This window comes from Nothobranchius furzeri, chromosome 1 (assembly GCF_043380555.1).
Source record: "Nothobranchius furzeri strain GRZ-AD chromosome 1, NfurGRZ-RIMD1, whole genome shotgun sequence".
NCBI classification, from domain to species: Eukaryota; Metazoa; Chordata; class Actinopteri; order Cyprinodontiformes; family Nothobranchiidae; genus Nothobranchius; species Nothobranchius furzeri.
Genome location: NC_091741.1, coordinates 101,204,156 through 101,226,684, shown reverse-complemented (window position 1 = coordinate 101,226,684; position 22,529 = coordinate 101,204,156). Strand labels below are relative to the sequence as shown.

Genomic DNA, 22,529 nt, shown 5'->3' with positions numbered 1-22,529 from the left:
AGGCTGAGTGATTTGGCTTGGTCTGGTCGGACCTCTGGACATGGTTCGGTGAGAACGATGACTGAGTGAGGCGAAGTTGTGAAGCACTTCCCTTTGTGGAGACATGGCGTGTGACATGAGCAGGAAGTCTGGTGCTGGGAATGCTGGGTGGTGGAGTTCTGCCGGTAGGAGTGGGTAGATTGTCCTCTGGAGAATTGTGAGCGTTGGGAGGGAGGGTGTGACACACGTGCTTGTTATAAAATATTTTTTATACACAGCTATTCTACTGCAGTGTACCAAAAATTCACATTCTGCTCTGTCCTTTCACTCCAGACGTTGAATTAAGTTGTTTGTTCTCTAAGCACAAAACTGAGAAGGAGAGCTACAGTTGGCATTATTTATGGCAACATGAATTATAATTTAAAGCAACTGACCCTTTAACATAAATAAAAAAACAGACAGATTAAAGTTTTTATCTGTTTGAGTTTTCAAGAAAAAGCTGCTAATGTAAAAATAAACAATGTCTAAGCAAACATTTAAATATGCACAACTTTGAGATATAAGCCTGATGGAATTCCTTCAGGCTTTTGTTTCAACAAACAGAAAGGTTGGAGAAAATAATTCAAGGTGAAGCGTTTCATCAAAGCAATGGACTTTGGCCTGTGGCACATTATAAATGATTAATGCTAAAACATTATTCAGCTGAAGATAATAAATATTGCATAGCATTAAATGATCTGAGATTGAGAGTATACGTTTGTTTGGTGTCATTGGGTCACAGTGTTGTTGGTCTTCTGGTGATGTTGATCTTCAGGGAGGATTTTCAGTCCCACACACACTAGAATGCACCAGTTATTCCATTGTTCACTAGTCTTCCTCCACCTGCAATTAAATTTCAAAAGTCAGAGGAGCTTAACTTATTACTCCCAGCAAATCCCCACATTTCAATGCAAATAATGCTGCAATGAGCTTCTTAATAGTTCAGGAAGCCATGCCATAGGATGGGGGAGTTGCAAACTGTCAGTCAATGCAAAATTGGATTTGCAACACAGTCTTCTGTCAGCTCTTTCTGTGCATTTATTTGACAGATAAAACTGTAATCAAGCTAACGTGGAGCTGTCACCAGATCCATTCACTGCCTTTAGCACACAAATAGGACTATAATTAGAAATTCTCCAAGACCAGTACTCATCACCTGTGGAGCACAATGCCTTTAAATCTATCTCGGCATGATGATGCTGCAGAGCCCAAACTGCTGAGATGCCTTAGTTAATTAACGGAGGCTCTTATCTAAAGATACTTGAATGAGATAAGGTAATTCAAAAGGGAAAACTGATGTGAAAGAAAAGAGATGTAATAAAAAAAAAAACACTGAGATGCATTAAAAAAATCATAAGGTAATATGCCAGGCCTTTTGGTTATCAGGGGACAGGACATCTTACCTGCTGCATATGGATATTAAACAACCAGAGTTTGAAGAAACAATGATTAGATCTGAATCGATTAAAGCAGCAGATATCTGTTTCTGTAAATGTTTTTGAAGGGGAACGGGTGTTACGCAATAATACTTCAATCATGTTGTAGTGAGCAACTCATATGTGTGTGTGTGTGTGTGTGTGTGTGTGTGTGTGTGTGTGCGTGCGCGTGTGTGTGTGTGTGTGTGTGTGTGAATTTATTTGGGTAACATTTAACAATAGGGATCTCTTTAGCTCAAAATGGTCACTGCAGATTTACAACGATGACGTGTCGCTCTTCTCTTTGGCTGTTGTCCTCTTCACAAACCATTTCCATGCATGTAGCTTATGATTGCTGAAAATGCATTTTTAGCTGAGAAGCATGGCTCAGACTTCTTGCTGCAGTGTTAAAGAACACAATTATACACAACTGGGACCGCAAAGTTGAACAAAGTACAGCAAATCACTGAGTAGCACCAGTGTGGGTCCAGAACTAGAAATCATTGCTATAATGCACTCTTGCCATAATTGCTCTAAGAACAATTGTCATGAATAATTAAAATGCACAGTGAATACTGAAGCTGTTCTCACTGTCATCATATCTTTGTTTAAATATTGTCTGAAGAGTGTTTTACCAAAGAAAGCTGCTCATTTGGCTGAGTCAGAAGCTGTCGTCGTAGTAAAACTGATGCCAACATCAGTATTTTGTAAACCCTGTGAAAGGAACATTTCTAATCCGTTTTTCCATTTCCCAGATTTTTTTTTTGTTAAGATGTGTTTCTATCAGTGTGTTTACATGCAGCCAGTAACCCTTTTAAAACCCGGATATTCGCAATAACCCGGCTCGGCACGGCCATGCAAACACCGTCAAAAACCCGGATATGCTCATAACCGGTTACTACACCTGGGGTAACCCTTTTCTAACCCGAAAGTTTGGTCGTGTAAACGCATATCGGGATATCCCCATCAAAGCGTGTGTTCTGCGCATGTTCTGTTCGCAAGGAATCTTGGTCTTTTGAGTAGCGAGACGTCTTGTATGCGCCAGAACACCGGAAGTAAACAACAAGTTGGGAGCAACATGGCGAGTCGCAGCCGGCACAGCACCACACTTTTGGAGTGACGAGGAAACCTCTGTGTTCATCGGTCTGGTTCATCTTGAAGGAGAGGATGATGATGATGTTATGGATGAAAACACAGGTAAGTCACATGACTTTCTCAATCCAATACGTATGCCAACAAAGGGTTTCGCTCTCGGAGGTAGATACATGCGTCAACCCATCTGTGTTTAACCTATCAGTAACATCTTTTTTAACATCAAGCTGTAACATTTTGCTTGTTTTTATGTCTGGCCAGATGCAGATATTGGAGAAGGTGGACCTTCAATGACTGTGCCTTGCCAGTCTACACAGCCATCAAATCCCACTGCAGCTACTCCTGGTGAGCTTTCTAAATACTGTTACTAAAGGCATAACTGGTTATAGCGTATTGTAACCCCAGGTCACTCCTCCTCCTTGTGTAATGTCTGAAATTAGTACCTTTCTTTAGTGGATAATTTGATTACAGTGATTATGAGATATTATGTAATATAACCGTTGACCCAAACTAAGGACTATTGTCACTTTTGCATTCTTAGTAAACTCAGAATTGTAGAAAGATATTTGTTTATGACGAAGGAGCAGGTGACATTCTGACACATGTCAGCTAAAGGTAAAGAAACATCTTCTAGAATCCACAAGTTTCATAAGAATGCAAAAAGTGATAATAATCGAACACTAAGAGAGAACTTACCCAACACTTTCTAAGGCCTGTCATGTCTGCTCCAGGTGGGTCAAGTCGCAGGTCCAGGCACCGTGGAGCCGCTTCACTTACTCAACATCAACAGTTCATGAGAGAATGCAGCACACGCAGAAGCAATGGTTTGAGCAGCAAAGGCAGTTGAGACATGCCAGTGATGAGGCACTCATGTCTCAAATGATTTCTGAATCAACCTCACATGTAAAAAGCAAAACCAAAATGTTATTTTGTTATGTGCTTTATTAAAGAACAAATGTTTTATTAAACTTACTAGAAAACTTGTATGTGTTGACATTTTATTTGAACATTGCATATACCTGTTCTTTTTCAGAGGTGCACAGCAACAAAGGAGAAGGCAGATAAACATATTTTAAAACTTAGAAAATAATGCGTTTTGAAAAGTATCGAGCTTACAGTTTAAAGTTGTTTGTTTCCTATCAGAGCCGTTCGTCCTGCACACTCACGCTCTTACTAAGCGCTTACGGAGTGGGACACGTGCAGCAAGGTAATCAGGGCCCGTCTGATAGCTGAGGCTGCACTGTTATCAGCCCTATTGACCTGTGACACAGGCTGTGCAAACAGCCTTTCTACTGATGTGGCCTCCTCTGCCCATCTGGGATTAACATGCTCCTTCTCCATCTCACAAAAGTTGTGTAGAGCACAACAGGTTGCTACCACGTATGGTGTGAAAGGGAAATGGAAGTCACTGCGCTTCAACAGAACACGGAAACGAGATTTCAGTCGACCAAATGCTATCTCTATAGTTGTTCTAGCAGAACTCAAATAGACGTTGAAGCTTTCCTCTTGTGGTGTCAGTCTTGGGGACTGCAGATAGCCCTTCATTAGCCAGGGCATCAGTGGGTACGCAGGATCTCCCAGCAGGAAGAAATCCACATCCTGCCCCTCGATCTGCACTGCTCTCTTAAGTGGGACAGATAGAAATATTATTCTTCCTAAATTATGTCATAATGCATCTTAGATATGTGGCAGGTGTGCAACTTGCATTTAAATACCAAAAGTTTTAATGCATTACCCACCTTTGGGAAGGATTGTGCATTGTTGAACAGATTGGACTGGCGGAGTGCATTGGCGTCATGTGCTGAACCAGGCATTTTGCAGCTCACACTCCAAAAACTAAGGAAAATGTTTCACAGTGAATCAAGATGTAGTGGGAGCGGTGTGATTAGTGGCAAAAAGTTAGGAAAATTATTTCAGGTCAGTAATGACATAATTATTTGTACATATAAGCTGTTGATGTTTTGTGGAACAGAGAACCTCTCAATTGATGTTTGTGAGTGGTTCTAATATAGCTTAGTGATGTGTGTCTGTCAACATTATATACAAATCATGATCATGAATACAAAAGCTGGGAATGGCAAAACACCTACCAGTATTTGTCATCACAGACTCCCTGGAGGACATAGGATGGCCATCCCTTCCTGTTTATGAAGTCTCTGTAGCCATCACTTGGAGGCAAGCAAGGGATGTGGCTCCCATCCACACAACCTATGATAAAAAGTAAAAAAAAAAGTAAAAAATAAAAAAGTATGCACACAGCAGTGTAGCCTACATACATAGTATAGTTCACATTTAGCCTACTCTCAGAAAACTACTGACATTAACAAGACATAAGAGCAGGAAATATTTTACCTATGATTTGAGGAATGGAGTGGGCACGTTCAAATCTTTGTGCAATGCCACATGCCTCCTCCAAAGTGGGTACCCGGATCAGTGTTTTGATGACTTGAGTCGACCATTCCGTGGCAGAATAGGTACACCATCTTCTTCACGGTGCTCTTGTGCACTCCAAATTGGTTTGCTATCAAACGACACCCTGCACAGCTTACTAGTTTATACAGCAGCATGGCAACGCGCATTTCTGTAGGCACTGGTGTGCGGATGGTTACTACACTGGGCTCCATCACTCTTTCCATCATACCACAAAGTTTAGCAAAAGATTGACGTGACATACGGAAATTCTCACGCCATTCCGTGTCCGTGAACTCCATCATTACAACCAGCTCCCACCAGTCCTGGCTGCGCACCTTCATCCAAAGTGTCCGCGGGGCTCTGGTGGTAACGGGTACCGTCGACATGTTGGATATGTTTAGCGTAGCTTTCTCTATATTTGCAATTTCTTCCTCACGTACTCTCCCTCGAATGAAGGCCAGTACGCACAGTCGTTGTAAGAGCTGCCGGTGGGTCAATACCAGCAATAAAGCGCAAACAAACGTGCTCGCTATCTCTTCTGAACTGGGAAACATGTTGTTTTCACGGATACCGGAACAAGATGAACTGGAAATGACGCATATTGCGTCTTGACGTCGTCCATACGTCCTGACGCTACCCCAGCGTCCGCATTGAAAACGGGTTATGCAAATTAGGGTTACCTCTTGCTTGTAAACGGGTTATTCTGATCAACTCAGAAACCCGAATACCGACCTTAACCCGATCATAACCCGGATATTGGCTGCATGTAAACGTACTGTGTGCTAAAGAAAAAGGTAAATAAAACTGTAGACATCACATGCTTTGATTGATGTGCGTGTTCTCATTGAATGAATTATTTATTAAGTCAGTGAGAAGATGCATAACTTATTCACTGAGGTGTGCAAACAAAGAACAACAGACATGGTTTTGTGTTTCTACAATGCATCTGACTCACAGATGTGGGTTTCTCTCCTGGTATTTATTTTCAAACTAAAAAAAGAGGAAATCAAATAAGAACATATCTGTTACAAGTGCTGTGATTACTGAAAAAAACATCAATCAACAATGTGAGGCTGACCGTAGGATTGTAACCACTCTCCTTGTGTTTTACTTTTATCTTGACATTTCTTTGAACATGCTGCAGTTTATCACATTTTCACATTACTTTTCCTGAACACCACATTCCTCTTAAAGTCATTAAATTTTCACAGATCTTCCTCTACCCTTCTTGCAGAGGTAGAGTGCACTGGATGTGTCATCTGTGTGACGCGATTAACTTTGACAGAAGCCTTTATAGCCGAGCTGAGTTGGCTTTGCATGTCCTTGCAAAGTAACCCATTTATTCTTTTTTCCTACCATTTATTTTGACCAACGATGGAACCACAGCAAACACTGGCAATAAAACACCTCATTTATTTGACATGAAAGCCGATGATTAGTAAAGACAGCTATAGAGTGGTGGCAACAATAGCAGAGGAAATCCGGAGAAGGATCTGCCTCAGATCAAACAAATGGGCCTGTCACCGACTGGACAAGCTGTACTTTATCCCCTATTTCCCGTCTAGTTAACCCAGAATGTTGTTTAAAAGCATTAAAAAAGCCCACATGAGAATAAAGTTCATTTGAAAACTCCACCCACTATTAAGAGGTCCGAACAGCAGAGGGGATTTCCAGGAGAACACCTGAATTCTAACAAATTGCTTGAGGGTGTAGTATTTATCACTGTCAGACGCTCTTTTTGCCACTCTTCTATAGGTCATCACCCCCCTCCGAAACAGGAGTTTTCTGAGAATATGGCACACTTATTTCAAACCTCTTCACCTGACATTTTAAAAGGTTAAGCTCCCTGGAAAGGCCAAGCTAATTAAATAATTTCTTCTGAAAGAGGAGAGAAAGCAGCTAATCACGGTGGAGACATACCTCACCTGTATTACTTCATCACTTAGATGCACTTCAGATAAAGCAGGAAGCTGTCAGATTGGAAATATGTTCAGGCTCTCCTTTTGTTTTTATCGGGCTGTTGTGATAACGAATCAAGTCAGGCTGCAATTAAATCTTGATGATACTTTTGCTGTTTAGTATCTAATCACATGTTGAGACTTTTTAGCAAAAGCAGTAACCTTCAGCTGCATGCATGCAACGAATCTAAAGAACAGAAAGCCTCTAGAAGAGGATAACATGTCAAACATTTAGAATCCGGTGAAAAATAATTAGGACCACTTTTGCAAACACAATTATTTCATAGGAGGGCTTGCCTTTTCTACATGAAAGCTTCTTTGAATGAAATAACCTAGCAATGGAGTCTAAGTCTGTGATACTGAACACCAGCACTGCACAACAATGTACCCTGAGTCGGTTTGATGGTTGCTGTGCATACAGTATGCAGGTACGGCTACCGTTGTCGGTTAGGTGAACAACAACGACAACGATGAGTCTATAGAAGGGCAATAGGGTGCTGATTAGATCACGGCAAACAACCAAAGCATCAACGCGGTAAAAACAAAATGAGAGGAGGTAAACTTGTTTACATCTAAAGATACAGAATCAGAGCCAAGACCAGAATAACTGATCCCCTCTCATCCACCCCATGAACTATTTACCCTCCTTCCTGCAGCCAGTAGACGACGCAGTCTCACAGCCAGACAACAATATTGAGGATCTTCTTGCTTGAGGCAGTTAGACTCATGAGCTCTGGCTCTGTATAGTTGAAGTGTTTATCAGCAAGTTTACAGTAGATGTATCAATCAAGGAATCTTCTTTTGTATAGCAGTTTCCACAACCGCCATGGTGGGCCAAGGAGTTATGGCATCACAAGAACAAGAACATTAAAGCCATTCAAATAAAAAACAGAAGAAAAAAACAACAATTAAACAATAAGAAATTAAAACAATACGTCCATGAGATATTTCATTTGCCCTTTGTGAAAGGTTTAATGAATAGTCCAGAAAGTTTAATAATAATAATAATAATGATAATAGTTTACTTCTTTTGACTAAAAGTCTTTTTAATTTTAGTCCATATGTAATCACTCAATTAATTTTAGCTGTGGCCTTATTCAGTCACCTAAAATAATAACAAATTTTTGCTGACTGAATATATATATATATATTTATATATATATGTTTGTGTGTGTGTGTGTGTGTGTGTGTGTGTGTGTGTGTGTGTGTGTGTGTGTGTGTGTGTGTGTGTGTGTGTAGCGTTAAGTAGTGGCTACATATGTAACAAATGATCAATTGATGTGATAATTCAATAAAAATATGAAATATCAACCTGATTGATCTTTGAATGTTTAATCCATCGACGTACATATATGGACAATGGGTTTCCATAGACTCCAATAACACATTTTCATACTAAAATGGGAGGTGGCCCCCACCGCCATTTTGACCGTGTCACAGGTAGGGCTGGGCAAAACGATTATTTTTGTAATCGATTAATCTAGCGATTATTTTTTCGATGCATCGATTAATCTAACGATTAATTTGTTAATTTGATTAGATTTTGATTAGATTAAATTATTGATTATTTCCCAATTATTTAACTTGTATAGCAGTTTGATTATTACTAATTTATGTATCTCAATGAAATAAATGCAAATTTCTTCATTTGAACACATTTTAATAACAAAAATTCAAAAATAAAAGTTGTTGTAATAGTAGTACAATCTTATGTTAGAGATAACATTTAACAAAAAATTAAATGTTGTGCAAACGATTCATATAAATCAAGGAAAATTTGTAACAAAAAAATATATAAATAGCAGCAATGGCGTCTTTTAACAAACAAAATCTAACATAAGTAACCTAAGTAGGACTCTGTGACTAGACTTGTCCAAGCATCAGTGGTAAATGAGATTTTGGATGAGGCCTTTTTTAGTTCGTTCCTTAGTTTCTCAACTGAAGTTTGATACTTTCTCTCCATCATGCTTGTAAAATGGCGCCTAGAAGGCAGAGTGTAACCTGGTTGAAAAGTGGTCAGCATTTCTTTGAATCCTTCACCCTCAACCACAGCAAGTGGCCTCATATCTTTCAGAATCATAGATAGGACGCTCTCAGTAAGTACAGCCACCTCCTGGGGGGTGCAGGGCGTTCTTTTGCGACAGTAGTCCTCCAGACTTTTCTGTTTGTTCCTGAAAACATAAATCACACAGACAACCCACAGATAAATTAAAATTATTACAAAAATATTTATGTAGAAAGCATAATATCAAAATAATAATTTGAAGATCTGTATTTTTGTGTTTTCTCAAAATATTTAATCTATAAGATTTGTTAAAAAAGAGGTTTTTAACACAAAATGCTGCACATTTTTGTAGTCATTAGATGGTGCAACTTAGATCTATAAGATCAACAAGCTGGAGGAGCATGATGTATAAAAATAACGTTCAAACAGGACGAGGCATTAAACTTGACAATCAAGAGTCCGTTGTCATTTTGCTTTTGCAAGCACTTCAACAATATTGTAATAATGTCCACGACGGCTACATTTAGCAGGTGCTACATTGTCTTTGTTAACATTTTTACTGCGGACAATTAGCACTCTCCCACATTTTCAGCTCTCGCTGATTCTCATAATCAGCACGTGCGCATTCCGACTCATTTGGCCATCATGAGCCATGAATAAAAACAAACAAAACAGATAACAGCTGCTGCTATATGTTACTGCTAAGCAGCTTAAATGAGGGTTAGTGAGTTCCAGGGGTTGCGTGTTTATCTTTGTGTGTGAGTGGGTCTGCTTGTGTGTGTGAGTTAGTGCATGGCTACGTGGTGGTGTTTGGATGTTATAAAACAGCGTTAGTAGAAAAAAAAAGTTGAAAACTTACAGTGTTTTTTCGTTTGCAGAAGCTGCTCCTGGATGCCTTCGTTTGAGGTGCCGGTGCATAGCCGTCGTGCTTATATGATAGGCCATTTCATCTTAACACAGCCGGCAAACGACTGAATCGCTTCCTTTTCTGTTAAAATAGTCCCATACTTTTGAACTGCGAGTTCGGGTTGAGTGATTTAAGTCGACTGCCCCGCTCAGGTTGCCACTACTCGCTGCTGCCATGTTTGTTTTTGAACGTGATGACGCATCGACGCAAATTATTTGCGTCGACGTATTTTACGTGTCGACGTAATCGATTACGTTGACGCGTCGTCCCGGCCCTAGTCACAGGTTCCATCAAGCCCAGACAATTCCATAAAAGGGAAGAGAGGAGGAGCTGAGGGTGTGGCTGTAAGGCTGGGATCAACTGACGACACCCGGTCGAACTAGCTACAAGCTAACCTGAAACTAATCCAAAGCTAATGTGGAGGTGGGAGCTAAGCTAACGGAGGTAGCAACCTAGCTACAACCAGAGTTAACTGTGCACAACACCAGAGCTTCTGAGTCAGAGATGCGCCGGGCTGACCGCTGGGTAAAACCGGGTGGAACACAGAGGTCTCCGAGAGCTCCAAAAGCCGGCAGCCACACAGCAGACAAGCGCCGCTGCGATCTGAGATGTGCAGAGCTGTCGCTAGGGAGAACCGAGTGGAAGGGTTTCCATCCCAGAGCTCCACAAGCCGTCAGCCCGCGCAGCAGTCAGAAGCCGCGATCAGACAGAGATGCACCGGGCTGCGGGGAGGGGAGAACCGGGTGGAAAACATCGGTCCTGGGTGTCCTGTGCTCCAGGACTTTTGGACTTTTGGCTGGGTAACACAGTCCTGGAATAATTTTTGTTCTTTCATCCTGTAAATAAAAGGATTTTTACTTTGAATCAACTTCTGCCTCCTGTCGTCTGGGTAATCTGCATTTTGGGTCCTAAACATCTCCTCAACGTGACATTGCACAAATAATATCCAAACAAGAATACACAAACACAGAGACTCAAAATCCCGGAATAGTTTCCAACCCAGACCGAGGCTCTACTGAGGCCTTTCCACGGAGCTAGCTCTATGGTCATGTGGGTCTGATGCTCATTAATTATACAGAATTTTAGGCTTTTAATACACTTAAACAGAAGAGTGAGAGAAAAATTCACCCCCCTCAGAGTTGTCATGAGTGTAAACTAGATAATTTAAACCAAAAACATGTTTTGGTACCAGGCTGTAAACATGTTTATTTCTGCTGTGAAATTGGTGTTTTTAACATGGGAGTCAATGAGGATTTGCTCGCTTCTGACACCAGCCCCCAGCGGATGAGGGTGGAACTGCAATTTTTGGTACTTCCGGTTTGAGACCAATTTCTGAGCCGCATTGTGGGGGCTTGGTTTAATCAGAAGATTAAAGTTTCTTTTGCTTATTAAGGGACCATTTTGATTTGATGTCAAAGGAGAAGATGGCTTCAAAAGACCTTTTTCCCAAATTTGCTGGTTCGAGAGTCAGCGAGAAACTGACTTAATCAGGAAGTAATTCTTGTTTTATTAAAAGCCATTGTTTACAAATCAGAATTTGACACGTTTGAGGGCTTTAGCAAATACCTCAGAAGTCACTCCTTCCTTCAGATGCAAAAATTGTTAACTCTTTGTGTGAGTGAGAATGTTTTAAACACATATGTGAAGTGGATGTTAAACATGTATAATAATCTTATTATAACGTGAATGAGTACTGATAGATTAACTTGTTAAATCAAACACATACTGATCCGGTGTAGATAAAATCTGAAATGGATCATTCCAAGAAAGATATTCATTTTAAACCCATCATTGATTAAAGCACAGCTAATCCAAACATTTGATTCAAACATCTTGTTCATTCAACTAATTTGATTATTTCGATTTATAAATTGTAACATCATTTATAATTCAAGATGACCTTTATTCAGAGTGAAAATGCAGGAGTCTCGCATGAGGCCCTGAGCAAAGATGTTATTTCTCAGGACTGGAGCAGAGTTCTTTATTTTGGGCCAGACAGATGGTGTTTTTGTATTTACAAATGAAAGGTTACTTTTGGTGAATCTGTTATTGAAAATTTGACCACTGGTACGTTTTATATATATATATATATATATATATATATATATATATATATATATATACACTCAGAGGAGGAGAAATACCATTGTGGGCGGACAACAGTGGTGGGCAGTCAGGGCCAGCAAAGCCTTCTCTGCTGGCCTAAACGTACTCAAAAACGTAAATGTATTTTTTTTTTCCTTTGGTAAATATTTTTAAATAAAAAAAATGTTCACTGGTCTATTTTCTTTATATCCTATTATACCCACTTGGCTGCGCTGCTTCCAGTGTTAAAATAACAAGGCTGGGTGTTATCCAATCAGATTTAAGCTAGCTTGTGTTTTCAGGCAGATTAAGTCTGCTCTAGGCCTTCAGAATCAATCGAGAAGCCCACTGTCCGCTGTAAGTGAACGGAGACGGTCTAGTTGCGATAGCCAATCAGCTCACGAGTCAGCTTGGCCCGGGCCAGCTAGCTGGCCTCACGCAAAAGTTGACATGAACGCATCCTGTGATTGGATGAGCAGTAGTTAGAACTTTTCTAGCGGCATGAAGCAAAATATCAAAACTAAACACGGAGATTTGTATCTATAGGCAGCTATCGGTGTATTTTTGAACACATGATGGCTGAAAGAGGAGAAGAGACAGACTTGGTTGCAGATTTACTTGCCACACCATTTTCCAGACGGACCTTTCAAGAAAAAATGGATCTTGTGAGAACAGGTCGTCTGACTCCAACGCTAGCTGGCTTGTCCCAGCAGGGGAAAGGATTTGTTCGTCATTTTCAGGCAAGCAACTATGAACGGTACCCATGGCTAACAGCTTCAGAGAACCGCTGCAGGTTATTCTGCTGGGAATGCCCGTTGCTCACATCAGATGGATTTGGTAGCATTAAAGCGCGTTAAAACGTACGCCAGAAACACGACCGGGCAGACACGTCTTTCAGCATTAGCCTCCATGTCCGTAGAAAAGGATCCACTCATGGTCCTGAAGCGCACAGATAAACTGTACAGAGCCATTGAGGTTTTCCTGAGGAAAGAAAGAAGGATGGATTTTATTTTCTAATGAGCAGGAGAGGAGGAGATCCATGCTGGACATTTATGTTGGTGAGTAGAAACATTTTATTAGGATTTTTTAACGTTTTGTCATTTCATTTTGTTAATAATAAATGGTAACGAAATAAAATGGCTAAATTAAATAATTCTATGTGTTCTGTTTCTATGCAATTTATATTGTGTATAAATTGGTGTGTGCAGCTGCGCCAACATGTTCAATTGTTTCGCGGTGCAATTTTCTCCAAAACAAATGCAAATAATCTGTTTGTTTTACTTATTTATTTTATTGTCTCATCTCTTAAACCCGTCTTTCATTTTTGAGATTTGACGGTGTCCGTGGTCTTAGTTTCCTACTCTCAATTGGGAATGCGAGTTTGATTATAAAGGCTCCGGAAATGATGTCTTGCCCAGCCACTCGTGTGTGTGTGTGTGTGTGTGTGTGTGTGTGTGTGTGTGTGTGTGTGTGTGTGTGTGTGTGTGTGACGGCTGGAGCCTTTTTGTGTTGTGATTTCATTTTTCTGTGCATTTTTATGTTGCATCTGAGTAGCCTGCCTGCAGACTATGGCCTGTTGGCTCACCCTTGCTCCTCCCTGCACCAGCTGAGCTGGGTTTTCATCAGCCGCAAATTGTTTAAAGGACCTGCTGGAGCTCCTCACCAATGGTGACAATAGTGCAGAGCTGCCTTTCCTCTGGTCTGTTGTCTCCCACTTAGAACTTCGATATTGTGCTCTTTAGAGTTATGTTACATGTTACTGTTTGAACCTGTTTTGGTAAAAGTGGATTTAGATCCATGGTGGTTAACAATAATAATAGTCATCTTTTCTGAATTAAGAGAAAGTAAATAAAACTTTTGTTAATTTTCCTTTGTGTCACGCATCCTCCATGTTACCCCAGGCCCCCTAGACACCTGGTTGTAACAGTGTGTGTGTGTGTGTGTGTGAGGTTTCTCCAGCTGTGATGTCCTATTGATGGTATTTTAAGGTGTGTTAATTTAGATTGGACTGAATAGGAAATCACTGAAGGCCCAGGGGTGGAATGCACCGCCCGCCACTGGAGGACAAACCCCTACATGAATGTACCATTGACAGATAACTGAAGTATCTGATGTAAAGATATCCTACCAGTGGCTAGAAAAGCTGGTCTGAAGGACAGCACAGAGGCACTCATCATGGCTGCACAGGAACAGGCTCTGAACACCAGAGCAACAGAGGCCAAGACTCCCCACACCAGACAAGACCCAAGGTGTAGGCTAAGCAAAGAGGCCCCTGAAACAATCCGCCACATAACTGCAGGGTGTAAGATGCTGGCAGGGAAAGCAGAGATGAAACACCACAACCACGTGGCTGGCATCATGTACATAAACATCTGTGCAGAATATGGAATTGAAGCCCAGAGGTCAAAGTGGGAAACACCCCTTAAGGTGGTTGAGAATAAGAGAGCCAAGCTCCTGTGGGACTTCCAGATCCAGACTGACAAAATGGTGATGGAGACCAACCGGACATTGTGGTGGTGGACAAACCACAGAGGACAGCCATTGTGGTTGAGGTGGCAGTACCAAATGATGGCAACATCAGGAAAAATGAACACAAGAAACCAGAGAAGTTCCAGGGCCTCAAAGAAGAACTTGAGAAAGCCTGGAGAGTGAAGACAACGGTGGACTCCTCATGTTTGCGTTCATCTTAAATATTGTTGTTGGCTGGGGCTTGGGAGAACTTCCACATGTCATCATGACAACCCTTTTTGTTGCACAAAGGCGTCATCTCCATTTAAACGTCCAGCATTGCAGTAATATTACTGTCAAACTTTGCGACACAAAAGGTGCAATATTCTGGCCTTGCCACATTGACATGGAGCATTCGAAGGACACACTGGCAGCAATACTACTCTGACATGCCGCCATCATGTGTTTTTTTTAAGTGGCATAACACACTGTTGGATGACAATAGTATATAAATCTGATCCTCAAGGGGTGCTGTCTTTTTGGTTTTGTATTTTATTCTAGTATTTTCCTCCATGCCACATCTCTGTTCTGATTCTGGCTTGTTTACGTTCACCCCCCTTTGTTGGTTAATCCTCTCAGGCTGATTTAAGTAAAGCAGAAGCACCATTGGGGTCAAAGCTAACTCGAGCCACAAAACCAGGTAGTCACAGAGCTGAAACGATGGATATGTGTGAGAATGAGCTCGCCTTATGGCTCATTGATGTTGCATACTGATGCCAGACGCTCTATGCTCTGGGATTTAGAATGAGACATTTACTGTATGTAGTGTTCCATGTTAACACTCTGCTGAGTTATAGTCACGCCTCCTATGGCTCCTTCATTAATAAAAGCTCACATTGATGCAGAGTGCGTCCGTGATCAGTGATTTACGAACCACCAGAGGTAGCTTAAATAGGTCTCCAACTGTTTTATCACAAAGCTTTCAACTCAGTTTCTCACTGCGATGTAAATGTTGATAAGGTGAGACACTAAACTAACAAAATAAATACTTCAGTTTCCATTTGGACTCCCTCTGATCTGGTCAATTCTCAATTTCTGAAAACACTTCAACACATGTAAATGGCCTGTATTTGATATAGTAACTTCTAGAGTCCTGGAACCCCCCAAGGTGCTTTACAACACAATCACCCGTTCACACATTTGCACTGTGGGGGGGTGTCATGTTCCTGAGCTGAGGTGAGCACTCTCTCCACACTAACCATCTCTGAGGCAATTTTCCACAGGTGAGGAGCGGAGGGAGCTGCAGGTGCGCCGAATCTCCAATCTGGAGGTCGGGTATATAGGGAGGATGGAGACACCACACTACGCCGGATGATTGCACCTGTTAGGTATCCCCAGCCTCTTGACTTTGCTAGTTCGTTTCACTCGTTTGAATTTGATGTGGCTATCTCTTCCGGCACTCGCAGAGTACAGACGCTTCTGCTTTTGCTCCCTTATCTTTTTTTTCCCAAGGCTCGTTGTCCTGTCTGCCTACAGAGCGCTTCTCTGCATTTCTTCTGAAAATCCCTATTTTTTGGAAATTGACTTAATTAACTGGTCATTCAACGTGATTGATAAGGTTTTTTTCTATGATGAGAACGGAGGAGGGGGCTCCCACTTGCCCTCAAGGTACACACGCAGCGGGATATGCGCTCGATTCCTGGAAAGAATAGAGGATCGTATGCCTCTCTCAGTTGTCCATTGAGGATGTCGAAGATATGTGGATATTTGGCCTGATGATCACTGGATTTCTTCTGATTGGAGTGGGAGGATACCTGGTTTTCTGGAAATTTAGGAAGACGGGAGCGATTGGAGGGCGACCCGCACCCACGGAAAGCACCGCCCGGGCGGATGCCTCACAGACTGGGACATTACTCGAAGTGAACCGTAAGCTGGACAATGTCCTAGCTGCGTTACCGGTATTAGTGTGCAAAATGGATGTCATCTCGGAGCGGGTCACCGGACGGTGTGGAGATGTTTAAAACCTAAATTGGCTTCACTGTAGGACTTGAATGATCAGTTACAGACTGAAGGCAGAGAGGAAAATTATCTCTGCCTGACCCAAACAAAGTCTTGTTATCAGAATCTGACGCCAAGGCAGCCTACAAGCTGCTAACAACAACCCCCACGAAGGAAGGAGTGCAGACAGATGCCCCCCCCCCCCCGCGCCTTCGGATTGTGGACTTCTGCCTAGCAAGGTCATCAGCCTGCAGGAATCTATGTGCTCTGTGCTCCTCCCAAGATCTCCCTCCCACCTGTGGCTGCAGTTGGCTGAGCACCATACAGGGCTGCTCCCGCTGGGGAAACAGGATCCCAGCCCACCCCACCTCGCTATCGGAGTCTCATGTTGTGAACTGTGATGTTCGTTATATGTCTGAGGCATTTTTTGCATAGTAAAGCTACGCCCTGCCGGGAGTAACTCAGGTATGCCTTTTTTCCCCCTCCCCCAATTTATCCTCATGTACGTCTATTAAGGTAGCGCGACTTGTGTTGCGAATGACCACAGTCACCAATTCTTATCATGTGTCTTGCCCATGTATGTCTGATCTCTGAATTGTGTGTACTGAAACTCTAATTTCCCTCTGGGATTAATAAAGTTTTGATTGATTGATTGATTGATTGATTGATTGACGGATTGATTGATTTTTGGCTCTGAACCTTGGACTGTTTTTCTGGATTAAGCTTTTGGATTCTCCTCTGAACCCTGTTTGTTACTCTGTTCAGGAAACTTCACTCTACACAATTCTCTACCCGCTCAAACCCCAGATTTCCTGAACCACGTCCCATCCTCCTCTACAACTCCTGCCCGTTCATCTCCGCTGCCTCACCCGCCTCAGCCCGCTGAAGCTCCACCAGCACTCACCTTGGCAACCCACCTTTCCCGCACATATTGGACTATTACATGGACTAAAGCCGAACGGCACATCCTCGCTGGACTTTCCAGTGCGCCTTTTGTTCCTGCTTTAAAATAAAATTACTTTTCTTTTACTCACCCATTGAAGTCGTGTTGATTCTGCATGTCTTGGGTTAAACACCTCCCTCGAGTCATGACAGGGTGATGAGCTACATCGTAGCCACAGCTCACCTGGTGTACACTGACAGAGGCGAGGCGAGTCTTTGTGATACACATGCACCACCGGTCCCTCCGAACACCACCATGACCTCTAATTTATTGACAAACGGCAATATTTCCTTGTAAAAAATTACCATAATTGTATTAGATTTTGATCACATTTGCTTTCATTTTGATGGCATTTTGTTTCTCAATATTGTTTAACATTCTGTTGCATCTCCCTGATGGGAGCTGTTCCTTTAGTGTGAGATGTGTCCTTCATGGAGTACTGGGTATGTTCAACAGATTCAATGTGTGGAGGGAGGAACCAACGGCCCTCTCAGCTGGGCTCCTACGGGCTGCTGTACCACATGCATTACTAGTAGGTCAGGGTCCAGATGGAACACCAGGACTCAGGATCTTTTACTTTCCTGAACAATCCTTAGAAAGTACAGTCTCTGTTGAACCTTTTTTAGCAGCTCCAAAGTATTTAATGCCCAGATGAGGTCTTCCTCAGGATCGACTTCCAGGAAACTGACGTTTACCATCCTTTCCACATTCCCCCCCACTGATGCCAAGGATAGGAGTCTTCTGATCCAGGTTCAAATGGATTTTTGGAAAAACGAGATGAGTTAGAAGGACTGCTTGGTTTTGCAGATTGTAGCACAGGTGCCTTGCAGCAGGGAGATCACAGGTTCAAATCCTGGCTGCTGCATTTCTGCGTGAAGTTTGAATGATCTCTTCATACATGATTGGATTTTCTCAGGGTCCTCCAGCTTCCTCCCGCAGAACAAAAACATGTTGAGTTTTTGGGAGACAATAATGAGTTCCTTGGTGTGAATAAGTGTGGGAATGGTGGTGTGTCCCAGATGGACTGGAGATCAGTGTCCTCCTCCTCCTGGTCAGTGCACCAGCTCCCCATGATCCCACTGAGGAAAACCATTTAAAACAATTAATGAGTGAATTTGTAAATGTTTGAACATCTTCATAATGATTGTTGTGCTCATGCGGTTTTCCTCAAAAGGCCATTTAAATCTTCATCTGCTTTCCTCCTGCTCCTCAGTCCTGAGTTTCTCTTCTTCACTCTGTTTTGAATTTAACACTCTGCGTTTTCACATTTAATAGAAAACTGGCAGAAGTTCCACTTGAGGATTTTTTCTAAATGCAAATAGAAAACCATAATTCTAGACAGTCATACTTGTTCATGGAAATGAGCTGAAGCATAAAATGTATTTTATCACACTTGTAAAATGTAGACATTTTAGCTTAACTCAGCATTATAAGAACCTTTTTATCCAGGTTACAAAGTGATAAGGGCACATTCACCTCTATGCCTCAAAACTGCACCAGCCATTGTGAGCTTGGTGCAGCAATGATTAAAACAACATTGAAAATGCAAATATTATTGATGAAAAACATTTAATGTTAAACAAGTGAATGATTTTCCCTGAGTTGTCTTCTCTTATGTGGTCCAAGGCTCTGCAGCATCATGTAAAAGTGTAATTAAGGCTCAATATTAACCACCAATGCAGATTTCTGTCCAATATTGACACTGTTTCTGTTGTTGTGGTACACTGTTGCTCAGACAAACACAGCTCTCAGAGTTAAACTATAAATCTACAAAGGTCCTTAAATGTTGACCTGATTCTTTATTCCCATGTGCCACATCTTACTAAGCTCATCTTCTTGTAGCTGCCTGATCTGATATCATCAGAAGCAGACATTCATTGAGGAGACACAACGCTTTTCATTGGATTCCTAACACAAGTGTGCTTTAGTGTGCAGGGTAGTTATACAGGTTTGTATTTTAGTTGGTAAAGAAAAATACAAATATTGAATGCATACATTTTGGAGGATTGGATTTTAAAACCTATATGCTGATATCTTTCTTGTTTTAGACAATAAATAAAAATACTCTATTTTAGTAAACACAATAATTGTGGACAAAACTCTGACATGTTTATTGATAATGTTTAAATGAGATCATTTATAAATAAGATTAGATTTTTATGCACGACTTAAACAGCCATCATGGCCTCACTCATACTCTTCCAAATTCATGGGTTCTTTTTTTTTGTAATTTTGCAATAAAAAATTCAAAAGTGGCAAAAATGTCACTGTGTGCAAACGTTGTTGCATAAAAGCAAAATGTACAGCCACAAACATTTAAAATGGCTTTGCTGTGGCGCACGACCGGTTGTAGGTGTAGCGCTATGAATATGCCATTTCTGCCCTCAACAGCTGCCCTTTGACACAGTGACAGTGTGCATAAGTTGCCAAGGTCGTGCGCCTGCTCTGGTGTTTACATTCCAGCAAAGAAGACAGAAGAAGGACGAAGAATGATTTTCATTGATTAATCAAAGAACTTTATTTCTAATAAAGCTAATCAAAACAACTGTTGGTCAATAATAATCAGGTGATCAATCTGTGAAATCACAATGTTATGATTTATGTGTTTAATGAATAACAGGACTAACTGAGCTAGACATTCTGATCCCTCATCCAATCAGAACTACTGAGGTGTTTACTTAACCTGTCCACTCTGATTTGCTAAGAATTATAAACAATTAAGTTAATAAAACAGAACAAGGCCATTTTAAGTCAGTTCGAACGAAGCTCTTCAACGTAGTTCAACTTGGTTCGACGCAGTTCCAACCAAGTACTCGACCAGCTCTCAAATCCATCATCGCTAAGTGAAGTACAGACTGGCCAGCTGTATTTTCTACTTTTAAGCTGAGAACTGTCAAACTGGAAAATTCTGTCGTTTTATCAACAAGACGATGGTTCCTTCAGAATAAAAGCTGAACTCTCTACGTGACGCTGACACCTGCCGTTGTACCGGGAGTCGATCCGTAGACTGGTTTGTCGTGCTGCAGACGCTGTGCTATCAGTTCCAGCACCAAAGGAGGGTTCGAGGACCTGGCATTCCGGATCATACACGGGAGTCTCCAAAGGTACGTAGTTCGGCATAGATGGCGTTTCATGTCTCTTCCTCCTGAAGTCCCTCGTGGTTAGTTAGTCAAAACAACATCTTACACCCAGACTCGCCTGCATCAGATGGAGATTCTGAACTGACACACACACCAACACTTCAGCATCCAAATCCATATGCATCCATCAGTCCTGGTGATTGTTTCGAATAATTATAAAATAAATATTCTTAAACGTACTATGTCTCTCTTTTCTTGTCTCTAATTCAATACAAGGTGTTTGAATAAAATTCCCTGTGGTAAAAACAACCTCTTCTGATTCCAAGTGCCCGGTCCAAAGATTAATCCCTGGACCTTAATAAAAGTGTAAGAATATACCAACTATATTCCGCTACATAGGTGTCTACCATCAGGTAGCTGATTTGGAAAAGCCAGTAAAGAACATTTTCTCTCTAGTGGTGATGTAAGCGAAATCGCATTAGCTGCTACATTCTCACAGAGGAAACAAAACATTTACAGCAGAAAGTTTTACCTTGAAAGGCTAGAGAAAATTGATTAACAAAGGTGTTAAACTCCTTTTTTCTGAATATGTCCATTATGGCCACTTAAACGTTTTGAAGAAATACCTTAATGTACCGGTACCAGTTAAACTGGAGGAGGTTGCTTTCACCAGATAAAGAGCTGGGCCATTGCACAAAAATTTGGTACCCAGAGCTGATGCTCCAGCACCCCTAGTGGTAGGCTGTAAAATACATTTCAAGTCCCAACCCCTTCATGTAATTGGATGAGATATTTACACTACATGTTTGCTTATTATGAGGGATCGCTATAAAGTCACTGACACAACACGTCAGTGATTTGATGCAATCGGCTGGCTATCCATAATAAACTGAACTCAGTGCACTGGTGAGTAGGTTTACTAGGATAGTTTACAGACCTTACATCACCACGCACGTGCTGCTGGATGCTAATGCCAGACAAACCAACCACATTTGAAAATTGAAGAAAAAAAATTATAAATACATACACACACACACACACACACACACACACACACACATATATATATATATAAAAAAATTTTTAATGAAATTATTTTCTGACAAATTTAATCCTATGCTTAGAAATAGCTATGGTTGTGTAGGTGAGTAAGTAAGACTTTCAGTCCCACATCCTCACACTCTCAGTCCAGAAATTCGACATGGCATTTCCCACTAATGAGATGTTTTGAATTCCCTTTCAAACAACAGAAGAAGGCAGGAATGCTTCGTTAATCTTTCTTTGCATTGATGGCGCTACAGGAAGTTAGAAATATAGCAGTTAAAAACTCCCAGGGGCAAAAAGCAACACAGTGACTCATGGGATGTTGATTTTATTGATTTTTACTATGTGGCAACCATTTAAGAAGATAATTATTGTAGGAAGACTGACATAGATTCAGTATTGTTGCTGGTGAGGATGATGCTCTAAATCCAGTAGTTCTCTGCCACCATGATTAAGGTTCCTCTGGCAATGAATGATATTCAGCAACCAGCAAGTTCATAAAAAATTTAAAAGCTGTTGTCTTTGCCATTGGCATTCCAGCTGTAAGTGATTTGTGTTTATGTTTTTACTTTTTAATTGTTTACATTTTTGGTTTTTAGCCTGTAGTTTTTATTTTTTATTGTTGTTATGATATCTCTGATGTAAAATTTTTAGTGTTCAGCACTTTGGTCAATCTTTGTGTTGTTTTAACATGCTTTATAAATAAATTGCTTGCTTGCTTGATAGCACTTTCCTGGCTTTTCCTGATGTGTAATTAAAACAGTCTTTCCCCCTTTTGTCCAGATATCAGGAGAACATTCCTCTTTTATCTACTTGAGCAGTTTAAGATCGAAACTGGGCCTCATGCGGATGTCTGCACATGAGAAACTGTCACTGCTGATAGACTGAATTACAAAGACCCTCAAATGTGAACACGATCTTCATTTTTTCACAAAGAAATTGTGTCGAATTTTTGCATAAAGAGATGCGTTAGCCAGATCAGGGTCAGAGCTGAGGCGATAATGCTCAGTGCAGCCTTCGTGACTTCAGATTTGACACAGCAGGTTAGGATATTAGACTGTATCCTCTCAGACAGGATGGAATAGATGGACAAGGCAGCTGGACTAATGCAGAGTGACACGGCT

General features: G+C 41.2%; 1 protein-coding gene across 1 annotated transcript; it reads right to left on the bottom strand.

Annotated features, from left to right (window-relative positions):
- Window positions 1-3,629: 3,629 nt before the first annotated feature.
- On the bottom strand, window positions 3,630-5,240 carry LOC107374971 (putative nuclease HARBI1). The gene is made up of 3 exons (XM_054736929.2): window positions 4,616-5,240; window positions 4,265-4,361; window positions 3,630-4,148 (listed from the first exon to the last, which is right to left on the bottom strand). The coding sequence occupies exons 1-3, from the start codon at window positions 4,801-4,803 to the stop codon at window positions 3,699-3,701; spliced, it is 735 nt and encodes a 244-aa protein (XP_054592904.2). The 5' UTR covers window positions 4,804-5,240; the 3' UTR covers window positions 3,630-3,698.
- Window positions 5,241-22,529: the final 17,289 nt, after the last annotated feature.